At 49.2% G+C, this 15,521-nt stretch overlaps 1 protein-coding gene across 3 annotated transcripts in view; it reads right to left on the minus strand.

Annotated features, from left to right (window-relative positions):
• Nucleotides 1–1,561: 1,561 nt before the first annotated feature.
• The window catches only part of DRP2 (dystrophin related protein 2), a 46,956-nt gene continuing 32,996 nt past the window's right edge, over nucleotides 1,562–15,521 (minus strand). For all 3 annotated transcript variants that reach the window (XM_002720371.6, XM_051827462.3, XM_051827463.3), the window contains 10 exons: nucleotides 15,114–15,271; nucleotides 14,650–14,816; nucleotides 12,219–12,330; nucleotides 11,068–11,204; nucleotides 10,694–10,759; nucleotides 10,390–10,455; nucleotides 8,980–9,123; nucleotides 7,092–7,329; nucleotides 5,872–5,992; nucleotides 1,562–5,569 (listed from right to left, as the gene is read on the minus strand). In XM_002720371.6, coding sequence (XP_002720417.1) covers nucleotides 5,445–5,569; nucleotides 5,872–5,992; nucleotides 7,092–7,329; nucleotides 8,980–9,123; nucleotides 10,390–10,455; nucleotides 10,694–10,759; nucleotides 11,068–11,204; nucleotides 12,219–12,330; nucleotides 14,650–14,816; nucleotides 15,114–15,271 — 1,334 coding nt within the window. In that variant the 3' untranslated portion in view covers nucleotides 1,562–5,444. The remainder of the gene's footprint in view (nucleotides 5,570–5,871; nucleotides 5,993–7,091; nucleotides 7,330–8,979; nucleotides 9,124–10,389; nucleotides 10,456–10,693; nucleotides 10,760–11,067; nucleotides 11,205–12,218; nucleotides 12,331–14,649; nucleotides 14,817–15,113; nucleotides 15,272–15,521) is intronic.

The following is a 15,521-nucleotide window of genomic DNA, read 5'->3' on the forward strand; positions in this document are numbered from 1 at the left end:
ATATGGCCCCTTTTCTTTTACTGTCATGCTGTGGGACAAAGGACATAGGGAGCTGATATTGTCAGCTAGCTTTTGCTGTCTCTATAAGTATGCACTGTCTCTACCTATCTGGGTTTCTCTTTTCTCTACCAGCTGAATCTACCAACCTGTTTGACCATTCTGGAGACCCAATAGGAAAAAAAAGAATATAAAATATCTCATTAATAATTGTTTTATACTGATTATAGACTGAAAGGATATTATGGGCATATTTGAGTTAATAAAATATATTATTAAAATTAATTTCATAGGAGAGGCACTGTCGTGCAGTGGGTGAAACTGCTGCTTGGGACGCCCGTATCCCATATTGGAGTGCCAGTTCAACTCCTGGCTACTCTGCTCCCAATCCAGCTCCCTGCTAATGATGATGGCCCAAGTACTTGGGTCCTGACACCTAGGTGGCTGACCTGGATCAGGTTCCTGGTTTTGGCTTTAGCCTGGCCCAGCCCTGGTTGTTGTAGGCACTTGGAGGGTGAACCAGAAGATGGAAGCTCACTCTCTCCTTCTCTCTACCTTGCAAGTAAATTAAAATACATAAATATTAAAAATTAATTCCTGTCATTTGTTTTTGCTTTATTCATATAGCTGCTAGGAAAATTTAAAATCACATATGTGGCTTGCATTAGGTTTCTTTTTTTTTAAAAAAAGATTTATTTGTTTATTTATCTCTCTAACTCTGAAAGGCAGTGTTAGAGAGAGAGGTCATCCATCTGCTGGTTCACTCCCCAAATGGCCACAATGACCGGCCAGTCCAAAGCCAGGCACTTCTTCTGGGTCTCACACATAGGTGCAGGGGCCCAAGGACTTGGTCCGTCTTCCATTGCTTTCCCAGGCCATTAGCAGGGAGCTGGATTGAAAGTGGAGGAGCCAGGATTGCAACCAGCGTCCATATGGGGTGCCGGCACTGCTCCGCAGCACCAGCCCCTTGCATAAGGTTTCTATTAAGCTGTGCTGCTGTAGCTTGGTGAGAAGAGAAAAAGTGGCTGTGGGGAAGAGGGATTAACAGGACTTTATATTGCCAGGAAATGGGAAAACAGCATGAAAAATTATCACCATCCGTTCAAAAGGACATTTTGATACTACTTATTATTTATTTATTTATAAAAATTTCATAATAAAGACTAGACCTCTAGATGAAATAAATGTAACTTTATGGAAACTCACTGCACCGATTTTTCTTATATTGGTTCAGGCTCATGAAAACTCCCCCAGATTGATGAGGATGGAATTTAGGGCCATTGCTCTTTAGAGCTCACCTCCTGACCATGACAACTAGCCAATGGAGGGGGGCGGGGACAGGGAGAGTGCAAGTCCAAGAACGCTCCAGCTTCCAGGGCCTGAGAGGCAGCCGATTCGGGGAGCTGTGGGAGTGGGAGCAATAGCAGTGTCTTCTTTGTCCTCTGGGTGTTGGACTTACGTCTTTCAGTGTGCCTGTGGCTTCTCAGTCTACTGTCTCTCTTCCCACCTCCACACAAGGGACAGATGTGGACTATGCAGAATATCAGACTCAGCACAACCGGAGGAAGAAAGTAAACAAATACAAATTTATTCTTTTCAAAGCAGAAGTCAAGGACAAGGGGGAAAGCACCACAGTGAGTGGCAAGAAAGTTAATCAATTTGTTCCCAGCCTGCTCCTTTATCCCCAACTTTTCTAGATTTGCAGGCCACCCTTGCCACCTCCCCCAGGCCCCTTCCTCAGTCCCCATCCTTGTGACCAGCTCTTGCGACCAGTAAACAGCACAGCACACTTCGCTCTGGCCTCAATACTGCCCTGGGGACAGCAAGGACATTCAGCAGGTACCCTCCCAAGTGCAACAGCTGTGGGAGGAGACCGGCACTGAGAACCAAGTCTTGGCCTTGAGCATTTTGCTTTCCCACAGCCATTGGTTTCAAAAGAGTGAGAAGTAGCTGAAGTATTACTTTGTTCCCAAGGCCTGATTTTTAGCAACAAGGCCCAGAGATAGGGCTGCCCAGCTGAGGGGCTAAGCTTCCGCAGCCCTAGGGCAAGGCCCCTAGTTTCTCTCCTGGGACTCTTGGTGGTGTTAAGGCAAAGACTTACTTTCTTGGTTATCTCTCACCTATGTCCGGGGAAATTTGAGGAGGTTCCTGGCCTGAAATGGTCCCAGAGGCTACGACTCTGCCAGGGAGAGTGCAAGGTCCAAGAATGCTCCAGCTTGCAGCTGAAGATGGAGCCCAGAACCCAAACACACACCCAGGCAGCTTGGGTGTTCCTTCGAATGAATCTGGAGGGAAAACATCTCCCAGGACTGGCTTCTGCCTGGCCCCCGAGTTTCCTGTTAATGTGGCCTGTCAGCCCAGTTCCCGGGAGCACCAGAAACCCAAACACCTTTGTCTGGGGGGAAATACTTTCCAGCGCTGGGCCTTGAATGAAATGAGCATGCGGGAGCCGTGATGGCAGCCTTTCCATTCTGGGAGAGAGCATCCGCAGGGAGCCATGCCACAGCCGATGTGCCCCAGCCAGGTAGCCTTCCTTAACAATTCTCAATCATCAGAAACCCACTCTGCCCCAGCTGTGGCAAAGCCTTACAATGGCTTCTTGGCCTCTATCAGATTCTGTCACGAATAAATCATCTATCAGTCCTAGCTGTCCCCCGAAACTATTCAAAAAAGACACTCACATTACTCATCACTGAGGCTTACCTCAAAAGTCAGAAAAGATTTCCCCTAAGCGAATGCACCAGCAACTCCCTTCACCTCCCTTCCAGCTCAGGGCCGCACACTACACAGCACCACACACAATGCCTTTAGGAGACAGGATGCACAGCAGATGCCTAACAACATGTAGCACATTTCGATAAATCCAATCCTAATTTGGATGCACAACGTCCAAGGATCCATTACCTCACTGTGGGCACATTGCTATATGCTACAGTGACTGTCACTGCATCTCTGTGCCGTATTCTCGCCTCAGGCATTAAGGGAAACACCAGGATCACAAGATATTAGTGATGCTCTTAGTGAGGATTCAACGTTTGACCTGCTGCTTCAGTCCACCTCCAGCACGAGTCCTACATGACAAGAACTTCATCTTTTCTCCCATGCCCAGACCACTGCAAGTTGCCACAGGCCCTAAGCAGCCCAAGAGCTCCCAGGTGGGGTGGTGGTTATGGGAAGGATTTTCCAGATAAAAGTTTCTTCTATAATATCGGCCCTCCTAAGGCTTGGGCAGGCCCATGCCTCAAAGTCTCTGAGCCCTCTGTCCACTGCAAATTTCTATCTCATTCCTGCTCACAATATAGGCCCCTACAAAGACACCCCCAGTCTGATGCACAGGTTCTGTGTTTGATGCCTGTCTACCACGAGCTCACCATGCCTCAATACCCAGTTCGCTACCCACCCCCCACAGACTTCAAGCACACTAAAGCAGATGTTATAACATGAAGTGTGACCCTCTGAGCCTGTGGCTTAGTGGAAAAGAAGGCAATCCTAGATTTTTGGACCCAAGCCACTGCCTTTTCTCCTATGTAGCCAATCAATCTAGGTTCCCAGCAGTTGGCCCAGTGCTTAATTGTAACACAACAGTCCAACTGCCTCCCTCCCTCCTGGTCTTAGTAGCAACTGCTGCTTTCTTGAAGGACCTGAGCCAGACCTTAGGAATTGGAAGGGGCTAGAGGATGTACTCTGTGTCTTAGCTTGGCAAAGCTTCTTTGCTCTTTCTTTTCTGTGTGGGGTGAGTTGAACTTAGATCTGCTCTATTTTGGCACCTGAATCATGGTTTAAGGAAGCCCAGGAAAACACACCCAAGGCCCAGGTCTCAAGGGAACAAGGCTTGGAATGAGAGTAGAGAACAGAGTGCTTCTTCCTGTTAGGGTCACCTGTGGCCACAGGTGTCTGTTGCTTTGGTCTTAAGGACAGCCCACCCCAAACATCAACAGACAGAGACATCTTGGAGAGCAGCCAGGATGCATCTATCTTGCCAACCAGAGACTGGGGCTAACAAAGAGCAAGACAGAACATTAATACTTCAAGAGGTATTAGAATTTAATGTGTGAGTGAGGCCAGGAGAGCACTGATGGACAGTAGATATGTAGATATGTATGTATATAAACTTAGGCAAATGAAGTTGACTGCTGTGCTCTGGTGGGCAAGCTCCTCATGATAGAGGCTGCCTAAGTGGGCTCTGACTCTGTTCAAAGTTCCCAAGCCCACTCCACCACCCCCCATTGTCAACTCTGCACAGGTTCTGGAGCTGAAGATGAAGGGGTCATGGTATATGTTACCTAGGAAGAGTTAGTTCAGTATGAAGATGGAGTTAACCTTCCAGAGTTAGAAAGATCAAGTTTATGTGCAGGAAGACCTTGCTGTTGTCTGGGTAGAAAGTGGCCAGCTTCCTGATTTGTGGCCAGCAGCTTCCTGCAAGGAGCTGCTACTTGGGCTGGCCAGGTGTACCTGTCTGATGATTAGCTGGGGCAATCAGCCACCTCACCTGATCGAGCCTAAGAGTCAGGAGGGTCACAGACTGGAAGGGTGTTGGGCTCTCCTGTCCTTTGAGGCTAGAGGGTGGCTTCCCCTTCCTCGTATCAGGAAAGCAAAACCCCTCCCTCCCTTGCCAAGCAAGCTGCTGTTCTTCTCCCAGTCTGTGAGGACAGACTCAGAGGAACAAAGGGTGGTTTTATCTGGGTGTCCAGAGCAACTCAGCAGATCTTTCATGATGCTGAGGACTTCAAGAAAGAGAAGGATCAGGGGAAAAGTATCTAAACCCATAAGTATTTCTTTAATATTTCCAGACGTAATATGAAAGTGGGAACTATAATCAATGGTTGTCCCCTTGAGTAACACCTACCAAGGACTGAGGCAGAAAAAACTGAAGATATTTGAGGAGGAAACAATATCTAGGTAGCATTAGGAGGGCTAGATCTATGCCCTGGAGTGGAAGTGACAGGACACATTGTCTAGACTTCTTCAGGGGCACTTTGGGAAGGATGTGTCTCAGGAATATCCTTTTGCCTCCTTGAGTTAGGCCAGAGAGTAGGACTAACCCCCATGGATTCATAATGTTGGAAGCTTGGGGTCATTAGACTTCTCCCTGTACATAATTCTATGGACATTGCTTTAACTATACAAGGCAGCTTCTCTGCTTCCCATGGGAGTGGCCAAGTGCCACCTGCCTGGGCTACAACAGAGGAGTACTTAAAGGACATGTCTCAAACTTGAGGATCAAGGGGCACATTTCTAGAGTGAGAGGAATCATGCCTCCCCGCTTCCCTGGGTCTCCCACACACACTTAACATACCACCAGATCTCTGCTGCTGTGCGGAGCCCAAATAACTCTGATTGAGGAATATGGGGCCAGTGGGAGCTGGAAAGGTTGGGTAAAGTCTGAGGGAAGGCATTGACTGGAACCAGAAGAGGACTGTGGATTACAGGATGAGGATCTGGCTCCATCAAGAGGCCAGCAGGGTGTTGGCAGTCATATCAGAGCTTCGCACACTGGGGAAGGCGTGGCGGAGTTTCTCCATGATGTCTTCCAAGCACAGGCTGACATCCTGGCTCTTTGACCCCACATCATCTGAGTTGGAAAAGAGAGATTTGGGAAGAAAACTAGTGACTCCTTTATGAGGTAAAGGGGCCATGGGAGAATGCAGCCAGCTGAAGGGCAGACCCATAGCACTGTGTCTTCCTAGCACGGTGCCTGGTATGTAGGAGGCACTCAATACACATTGGTAGAATAAATATATGGATGAATTCATCAATAAGTCAATTGTGCCTACCCACAAGGCCAAAACATGAGGACAAACCAGTCCCAGTCCTAGTCTTTGGGCAGGAAATCTTGGGTGAGAGAAGCCTGGAAGGAAGGGGCAGGGAACTTACCTGCAGCCTCAGTGTCTGGAGTTGTCTGTCCTTTGTCCTGGGGGTGACTGCCTTCTGACTGTTGTGGAGAGGAAGCTAGAGATGAGCCTGCAGAGCCATTGCCATCTGATTCAGTAGGTGGCTAGCAAGAGGTAAAGCATGATTTAAGTGGCTTTGCCTTCCTGACCTCACTTTGACAGACTCCTGAGCTTAGATAGAACCTTAGAGACCTCATGCTCATCCTTTTGCCCTTGGCTTTAAGAAGCTTTTGGTAGTCTCCCAAAGAGTGGCTCTCTCTTTTAGAAATCTTCTTAGAGTATCAGTTACCAATTACCTTCTGTTTGGCAAAGGCTCACAGTTCTTATAAGGATGGCAACATGCCTAAAAGGCTCTTGTCATTTGGGCTACAATTAAGCTATTTACAACCCAGTGCTCTCTGGAAACAGAGTTTCGCCCCTAATCCTCAGTTCATGATATAACAGCGTATGTTAGAATTCTCCAAGAATGAATTATGAGGCCATCTCAGGGAGGATCTGGGGAAGGAGCATGGGATTGCTGTTGCCTGTTACATATCATAACCACAATAGGTCACCTTTGCAAACTGTGTACTACAGTGCCTGGAATTGTGCTAAATTCTGTGAGCACGTCATTTCATTTTATATTCACCACAGTTTGGTGAAGTGGGATTATTATTATTCTTGCTTTACAGATGAAGAAAATGAGGTTTAGTGGAGTTAGGTAACTTTCCTAACACCACTCAGCCTCTAACTGGCAGAGCCACGTTCAAGGCCAGGGCTACCTGATTCCAGAGTTACATTACATCACACAGGCTACCTCTCAGAAACAAAAAGTAACAAGAGATCCCTTCCTCATAAAGGAACAATCTTTCTCTTGCCAAACACGTTTGTTTCTAGGCAACACTAGAGTGAGAAAATCAATGCCTTGGGCAGGTTTTGAAGTTTGTTCTTTTAATACAGGGTCCCAACAAGTTGTGAAGAAGTGAGCCTACAGAAGCCCTCCATCTGCCACCAGCACCACGGTGGCTGGACAGCGACACAGCAGGCCATGGAAGAGAATTGGCTAAGGATGGATCCCACCAGCACCATTTTTCCCGGCCCTCCCCAATGGCCACAGCAGCTGTCTTGCGGAAGTCACATGTCAGTCCCTGCCAAGGAACTCCTCCCTCCCTAGTGCCGCCCGCTCCCCAGCTCCGAGCCACATCTTGGGGTCCGCAGCCGCACCTGTAGGAGCAGCTCCCTCAAGCGCTGCAGCTGCGACTCCAGCTGCTTGTTGTGGTCTTCCAGGATCTGCATGCGTGTCTCCAAGCGGCTCTTGTGCTGCCGAAGGATCCTGGCCTCAGCCAGAAGCTCCTCATTGCGGTGGTCCTGTGCGGTGTCGGCGGAGGCCTCCGTCAGCATGGGGGCCTCAGCCGCCTCCTCGTGCTGCCACTTCAGGCGCCTCAGCTCTCCCTGGAGAATCCTGCCAAGGACAGGGAAGCCAAGACCTGTCCCAGATGTGGCCTCATAGCCGGGAGGGAGCACTCCTGGGCCCTCCGCTCCCAAGCCAGCCCAGCCCTAGCTGAGCTCTTCCTCTCCAGGACCTGTGTCATTTACTCTGCCATCCCAAGACCTCAGAGCAGGGAGAGCTGACATTTCACATAAGAAATGTCTCAGGGCTTGCATCTGTGGCCTCAGGGATTAATCTTGACCTTCAAATCACACAGAAACATCATCCGCAAATAAAGGAGGCATTAGGGCCACTGACTCACCTGCTCCACTTTCAGATTTTCAGATTCGGGGTGGGGGGATGTAACATAAACAAGAGATCACTTATCTTGCGTCTTCTCCCCACGACCCTCCTTCTTGGCCCACTTTGAGCATCCTTGCTGGGGCATCACGGGAACAGAATTCCAAAGACATGGCCTACTTGGAGGCGTATCACTGTTTTATTGTTTGGCAACAGAACAGAATTCTTGTCTGCCCAGCACTTGGCCAGAGCCTGCCTACTGCTGCTCTAATGCAGCACTTCTCAACTATTTGTGGTAAGAAACCATAGGGAGTGGGGCTCACTGACCTGTGGACCAATATGTGACCCTAATGTTCATGACTAGTCCCCAGCTCACACCACTTGCATCTATCCACACAAATTCAACAACACTTAAAATCGGTCTCTACCCTATTCAGCGTGACAATTTGAGTAATTACATGCTTGGATCTCATGGCAATAGCAAATTGCTAGAAACTAAAGTTTCTAAAGTTGATTAAACTTATCCATCTCTGCGCTTATTTTGTCCTCGACTGGAGACAGGCTGGCCCTGGTGTGCACTCCACACTCTGAGTGGCATTGTGTTAAAGACTTGCTACTCCAGGTGTGGCATATAAACTGGAAGCCTAGGCATTCCCCGAGAGCTGGTTGGAGATGCAGAAATTCAAGCATCCCCAGACCTGCGAATCACAATTTGTATTTAACCAGGCTCCCCAAATGACCCATATGCACACTAACGATGAAGCAGTGCTGCTGTGAAGGGTGCTATGGCGTGCTATGGTGTCTACTTTCTGTCCCCAGAGTGGCTTGGGGACACTGCCTCAGGCCCCTGCTGCCACCTCTCCTTCATGGAGACAAATGCCACCCCTGTAATCTTCTTCGCCTTGTCTCGTGCACTCCCCAGACACTCTGGGGAGTGTCCTCACCGTCTGGAACACTCTCCCGAGGTGATAAGTATGTCTTTCACTTCCAACACTGAAAGTTCTTGGAGGGCATGGATAGGCCGTGCTGTTTTCTGTGTTCTTTGTGCTTGCATCTGATTGGTACTCAGGAAATTTGAAGTTGAATTAAAAGGATTCAAATAATCATTACAATAACTAGCATGTATTGAACCCTTACTATAAGCCAGGGCTTATAGCCACAGGGCTAACACATTGTATGAGTGACGTCACTTGATCTCCACGAGTGACCCTTGGAGGTGAGCACGATGACCACATCCTCATTTTACAGATTGAGGAAAGGGAGGCTCACAGGATATAGGCAAGTCGTTGAAGGTCACGCAGTTAAAATGTGGAAGTGCCAGGACTTACACTCAAGCCACCTGTCTCTAGAACCCATACAGACTTTCACCACTATCACACCCACCGGTTCTCATCTTCTAAGTGGGCCAGGATCTTCTCTAGCTCCCCCTTGCTTTCTGTGGCCATGCTGCACGGAGCCTGTGGTCCAAAGGCTGGCTCCCGGTCTGTGATGGGGCTGGAGTGCCGCAGCAGGTACTGGTCCTCGTCTCTGCATGTACGGGGGGGAGGAAACGAAGTGGCCAGGTGTTGAACAGAGAAGCGGCTTAGGGCATGAGTTAGCTCCCAGCCCAGGACCTGGGAGATGCACACTGAAACATTTACTGCCGAGACACAGGCAGAGGGAAAGGCCACACAGTCAGGCTTGAGAGGGGTGACTGTGTTCAAAGAGGGCAGGGACTGTGGTTGGGGATGCTAGGAGAGAATGTTTTCAGGATGCTGGAGCTCCTGGGGAAACAAGGAGCAAATCATGTCCCCTTTCTGAGCTGTTCCCTCCCCCACCTCCCGCCACACACACACACACACACACACACACACACACACACACACTGTCCCCTCTTGCTTCCTTGCCCTCCAGGGTGATCTGATTCCCAGCCAGGGTCAGGTCGATCCCTGTAGCTGTGGCTCCCAGACCCTCTGAGGGCTCCAAGGACCTCCTCAGAGACACAGGGCCCCTTCTCTGGGCTGCAGCTCAGGAAGACTTTTTGGTCACACTTCGGTCAAGTCCCTGATGTGTCCCAGGGTCAGTGGAGCACTAGATAGGATTGTGGCGTGCAGAGAACAAGATATTCGTTCCTTTCTGCAATATTAGATGAGGCCATTTTCTTCTTCCCTCAAAGCTAGGTACAGCAGGCTAGGATCTTGCAAGAGGACGGGACCTGGGCAGGTGGCAGGGAGACAGCACATCGTTCATTCCCCAGCACAGTTGATAGAGGGAAGATGGCTTCTCTTATGAAACACTGTGTGCAGGAAGCAGCTTTCCATCCTTAGGGAGTCAACCACTTTTTTTTTTTTTGACAGGCAGAGTGGACAGTGAGAGAGAGAGAGACAGAGAGAAAGGTCTTCCTTCCGTTGGTTCACCCCCCCCCCCCCGGCTGCCCCGGCGGCGCACTGTGGCCGGCGTACCACGCTGATCCAAAGCCAGGAGCCAGGTGCTTCTCCTGGTCTCCCATGGGGTGCAGGGCCCAAGCACCTGGGCCATCCTCCACTGCACTCCCGGGCCACAGCAGAGAGCTGGCCTGGAAGAGGAGCAGCCGGGACAGAATCTGGCGCCCCGACCAGGACTAGAATGGGGTGGGGGGGGGGTGCTGGCACCGCAGGCGGAGGATTAGCCTAGTGAGCCTGGTGCCGGCCATGAAGTCAATGACCTTAACCACCGCACTCACTGCCCATGGCCTTGAGGCTACACCTTCCCCAGGGATGGCGGAGGAACCCAAGCAGAGTTCTTTCTGAAGAATGAGCAGCTGGGGAAACTCACATGCTGTCATCTGGGGACAGGCTGTCATTAAAGAAGGAGCAATTCTGACTTTCCATCTCGGCCAGCCTGGGAAGAAAGAGCAGAAACAAGAGGGGAAGCAGGACGTGGGGCCTGCGCACTAATCTCACAATAGCAGGCTCAGCGGCTTTGGGCGCTGCCCCGACCACCGGAAGTGTGGGGCCTGGCTGTCAGCTACTCACCCCCCTACATACACCCCCTAGCTCTGACTCCATCCACCTTGCCCGGCTGAAAACCTCTTCCCCTTGCACCTCCTACAACCCCTCCGCAGCAAACCCGCTGGTACCTGCTGGCAAAATGCTCGATGCGAGAGTGCGTGTCAGCATGCGGCAACATGGGGGAAGAAGCCGGCCTAGAAGAAAGCAGCCGAGGCTCAGAGGACTAAAGACGGGGCAGCTGGGCGGCCTGTTTCCTCACCCCGCTCCCCGCATTATGGAGATGGATGAGAGCTGAGGAAAATCGAAGACAGGACTGGATTCGAATCTACTTCGCAAGCCAGAGTCCCGGTCAGGCCCAGGCTGAGCTGCCCCGCCACCAGTGGGATTTCCCTGGGAACGCTCCCCTAGCCCATGGGGGTGGGGTGGGGACTGAGCCTTTCAGAGCGCACACCCCAGGCTCCTGGAGGCTGCCCGCAGGCCCTGCTCAGCCACTGGTACTCACGTCTCACTGTAGTCAGCCTCCAGCACTGATTGCACAGGCAGATAACCTCGCTGAGGGTGTTTGCTGAAATAATGCTTTGAGCGGAATTTGTTCTTTAAGGTTGTGGCAAAGTCCCTCATGTTCTCACTGGATGTGGTCTGGGGGGAGACAGGGCAGAGGGACTCATCCTAACGGCTTCCAGATATGCTGGGAAGCTGTGTTCATCCACTCTCATTCATGCCTACTACACCCTGCATCTAGAAAAAGGGCTACAAGGCTACAAGGCTACACGGCAAACTGGGAACACGGGTTGCCTCTGGGAAGTTGGACTGGAAGGGTAAGGGGTCACTTGAACCTTTTACAACGTGCATATGTTTGTTAATTTTAAAAATATCTTTTCTACAAGCCTAGGGGTGGGGAGGATGAGCCAGAGGCAGAGGATTATCAGCCCACTCTCTCCAGCCAGTTTTCTGGGTTTGATTTTGCTATAAAATGATAATAAATGAAGAGGAAAAGAGGATGTCCCTGCTCCCACTGGGTCACAGGCATTTCTGGGATAACAGCATTTGGAGAAGAGATGACAGAAAGATAGGCTGTGGGGAAACGGGCTGAAAGATGGGGAGGGAGAGTAAGGTAGAGACATGCTTGGGGCTCTGGGAGAATCTGTGGGGACATAAAGGGGATCATGACAGCGAGGGAGCACAGTCAGCAGGGGACGCTAAGTGTGCAGCTGTAGGTCTTGAACCCAGCACAGGAGCGATTCTGTGGCTGGAGTTCAAGGATGCTCACTTGGGTGGCTGGGAAGGGCACAGTTTCCAGGGAAAACCAAGTGGAATTTGGGGAACCCGGTGAAGCGCGTTTTTTTTTTTTTTCCTCAAGGACTGAATCCCTCCTTTGAGTACAAACTTCACTACGGACTAGAGAGGGTAGAAACTCTGGCAAAGTAGCAGGCAATGACTGGGTAACCCATGGGCATTACAGAAAGCGAGCCAGGAAGATCCCAAGGGAGCCCTCGAAGGTGAGTCACCCAGACGTGCCTCACTGTCTCTGTCTTTTTCCCAAAACTTTTCCATGCAGTAAAACAGCGAGTGCCTTACAAATGGCTGAGAGGTCTTGGGACAGCCACTGGAGCTGCGTCCCCCCCGCCCCTGGCCAGCCCGGAGGCCCCGTACCGGTGTGTAGTACTCCATGATGGGATAGTGGAGCTTATGGCCTTTGCTGGCCCTGCCTGTCAAAAAGCAGGTCTGGCAGATGTCCACGTTAAATTGTTTCAGACTCCGGTACCTTGGGGAGAAGACAGGCAGTAGGAAACAGAATCCAATGGGCCACAGTGACCCCCCCCCAACACCAGTTCCATTAACATCCAAATCTATGCCAACCTTAGGAGGGGTTGATACATGGAGCCATAACATGTTCAGCCTCTTATGTACAGCACTTGCTGAGTCCTCCCACATACAAATAGCCTTACTCTAGAGACCATAAGTCTCCTGGCTGTCACAAGCTCAGAATCTCAGGAAGTCTCACTACTTTTTTTAAAAAAAAAGTGTGGTGTGGGGTAGCAGGGGTAAATATCTCATTGTATCAAGCAACTTTCTAAAAATGGATATCCTCACAAGACCTAGTCTCCAAGGGACCAACACATAAGTTAAAGTTACATTTGTTCTACCAAAGCAACTTCTTCTACTAGCTTTGGGTAAGTTGGCTAAAAGTCACTTTCAAAGGTTATTTATGGTAAGTCTATTATTGCAGAACACAGAATAGCTTTTCAGATCCATTTCCAAAGTCTAGCTGAACTGTCCAGATGCAGAAGAGTGAGATGCCTCAACTTACAGGAGTCACATGATCCAATATCTAGTCGTGGATCTACCTTGACCTTGGGCAAGTCACACTCCACCTCTGTGCCTTGTTTGCTCATCTTATAGAAAGCAGGGTGAGGTGGGAGAATAGAGCAGGGCAGAAGAGATAGAGGGAAACTGAATAATGGGTACCAAAACAGAGTTAGATAGAATTAATAAGTTCTAGGGTTCCACAGCACACTGGAACAACTACAGTTCACAATAATGGATTGTGTACTGTATGAAGAACTGGAAGACAGAAGCTGGTAGCTCCAAACATAAACAAAAAGGAAATGCTAGCTATCTGATTGGATCAGTCTAGCCTGTATACATGTATTGATATAATGCTCTGTGCCCCACAAAAAATGTGCAAGTTTCATAAATTAATTAAAATTTTTTTTTAAAAAAAAAGCAGGATTGTGGGGCCAGCGTTGTGGTGTAGCGGGTAAAGCTGTCACCTGCAGAGCCGGCATCCCATATGGGCACCGGTTCAAGACTCGGCTGCTCCACTTCCCATCCAGCTCTCTGCTATGGCCTGGGAAAGCAACAGAAGATGCTCCAAGCCCTTGGGCTCCTGCACCCACATGGGAGACCCACAGGAAGCTCCTGGTTCCTGGCTTCAGATTGGCACAGCTCCAGCCGTTGCGGCCAATTGGGAGTGAACCAGCAGATGGAAGACCTTTCTCTCTCTCTCTCTCTCTCTCTCTCTCTGCCTCTCCTTCTCTGTGTGTAACTCTGACTTTCAAGTAAAATAAATAAATCTTTAAAAACATAAAAGTAGGGTGATTGTAAGGAGAGTAGTGTGTTAGTGCTTTAAAAAGTTAAAATGTGGAGTGTTTTGTGATGAAAGCCAAATTCAGGATAGTGGTTACCTTGTGGAGGAAGAAGGGAAACCAAAGATACATTAAATGTATTGGAAGAATGCTTTCTGCCTTAAGCTTGGTTGTGAGTATACAATGTGTTGTGCTGGAGACAGCTTAATAGTAGCCCACAAGAATAAGCTGTTAAAATTTCAGGGTTTTTTTTTAAGTTGTTAAATACAGCCAGTATTAAAAAATTATATAAACTCACAAGTAAATAATATTAAAAACTAAAGTAATAAACAATCAAAACTTGCCATTTCCTAATTACTATTGGCTATGCTTTTGAGGGTGTTTACATCCATTGCACCGTTAGGGTAGGGTATCCCTTACCCAAAATGTTCACATTTGGGAATTTTTCAGATTTTGACATATTGGCATAGACTCTGCCAGTTGGGCATTCCTGTGGATTTTGGATTTTTGGATCCAGGCTGCTCAACCTGTATCTGCATGGTGGAAATCCTATAAATAGTATGTGACTGCACAATATCTTCCCAACTCTGCTCAGAGAACTCCTGTAGGTGACATCAGCCACCATGGTAGCATTTACATCATGGAAATCAGCAAATGCGACCAATAAGGTTTTCTTTTTTCTTTCTGGAGAGTCCACTGTGAACCATTTGCTGACTCACCACTTTGTTACACAGGTATTCTTAGAGTATTCGCAGCATGTTTTTGTGAATCTGCAAACTTCATAAAGCAACTAACACAAATGCAGCATTTTATCATTTCTAATATTTTCCAAAGTTAAACATTCTGCAACAGAATTATAACAAGATAAAATAATGCCTAATAGATTAGCTATCATGATGTAACAATGATGCAATGCACTGTTTGGCAATAGCTGATTCCTATGTCGCATGACTATTTCCGATTGTTGTCATCCCAGCAAGTATTGTTTTCCTTACCTGAACCCCTTGATGGGGCACTGCCTGCAGATAGAGCACTTGGTCTGATGCTTCACTTGCTCAGCAATGGTGACCCGATGCAGAACAGCCAGCCACACCATGGACTGCGGCTCCAAGTTGACCCACTCCAGGAACTGGGACGCTTCAATGACTGGCTTTCCAGTGCTCTACAGAAACAGGAAGACCAGTGGGAATGACTGAGGCCCAGTGTTTCTTGTCCCTAGAATGACCACCCTCAGAGAAGCAGAGGGACCAGCAGGACCTGTGGTGGCCTGTTCTCCAGAGGTGTCCAAGTTCTGCTCTGTTGTAGTGGCACTGGCACCCTCCCCAAGAGGACTCTGATCCTAGAGCCCAGAGAACCCTGTATCCTGCTGCCCCACCCCAACAGACACCCTTGTATCTGAGTACTCTAGATCAAAAGCATAGCCCATCGCCCCCCTCCCTCCCTGCGGTTCCATACTCACAAAACGGAAGCAACTACGGACGCTGGGCTCCACATTGCTGCCTCCAAAGGCCGCCACTTCACCCAGCTGACGGGGCACCTGAATGGCCTCATGAAGCAGGACACCGAGGTGGCGCTGGTCACACTGGCTGCCTGAGTTGGCCACTTGGCTGAAGAGGTCTGCCAGCCGCACCATGAAGAATGGCCAACCCCCATGCAGGAATGGCCAGAATGGTGTGAGGAGAAAGAACAGAAAGGGGGAGACAGGGAAAGAGCACACAGACTGATGTGATGACTTTTGAAACTGAAATACATGGACGTTCATCCCTGAACTTCCAGAAGCCCAGTACTCAAAAGAGCATTGTCTGAGTTCAGAGAGAAGAAGACAGAAACAGGGCATCAGGGAGAGAGGAGAGAGAGAGAGAGAGAG

Source organism: Oryctolagus cuniculus, chromosome X (assembly GCF_051225735.1).
Source record: "Oryctolagus cuniculus isolate XC-2025 breed Fujian yellow rabbit chromosome X, ASM5122573v1, whole genome shotgun sequence".
NCBI classification, from domain to species: Eukaryota; Metazoa; Chordata; class Mammalia; order Lagomorpha; family Leporidae; genus Oryctolagus; species Oryctolagus cuniculus.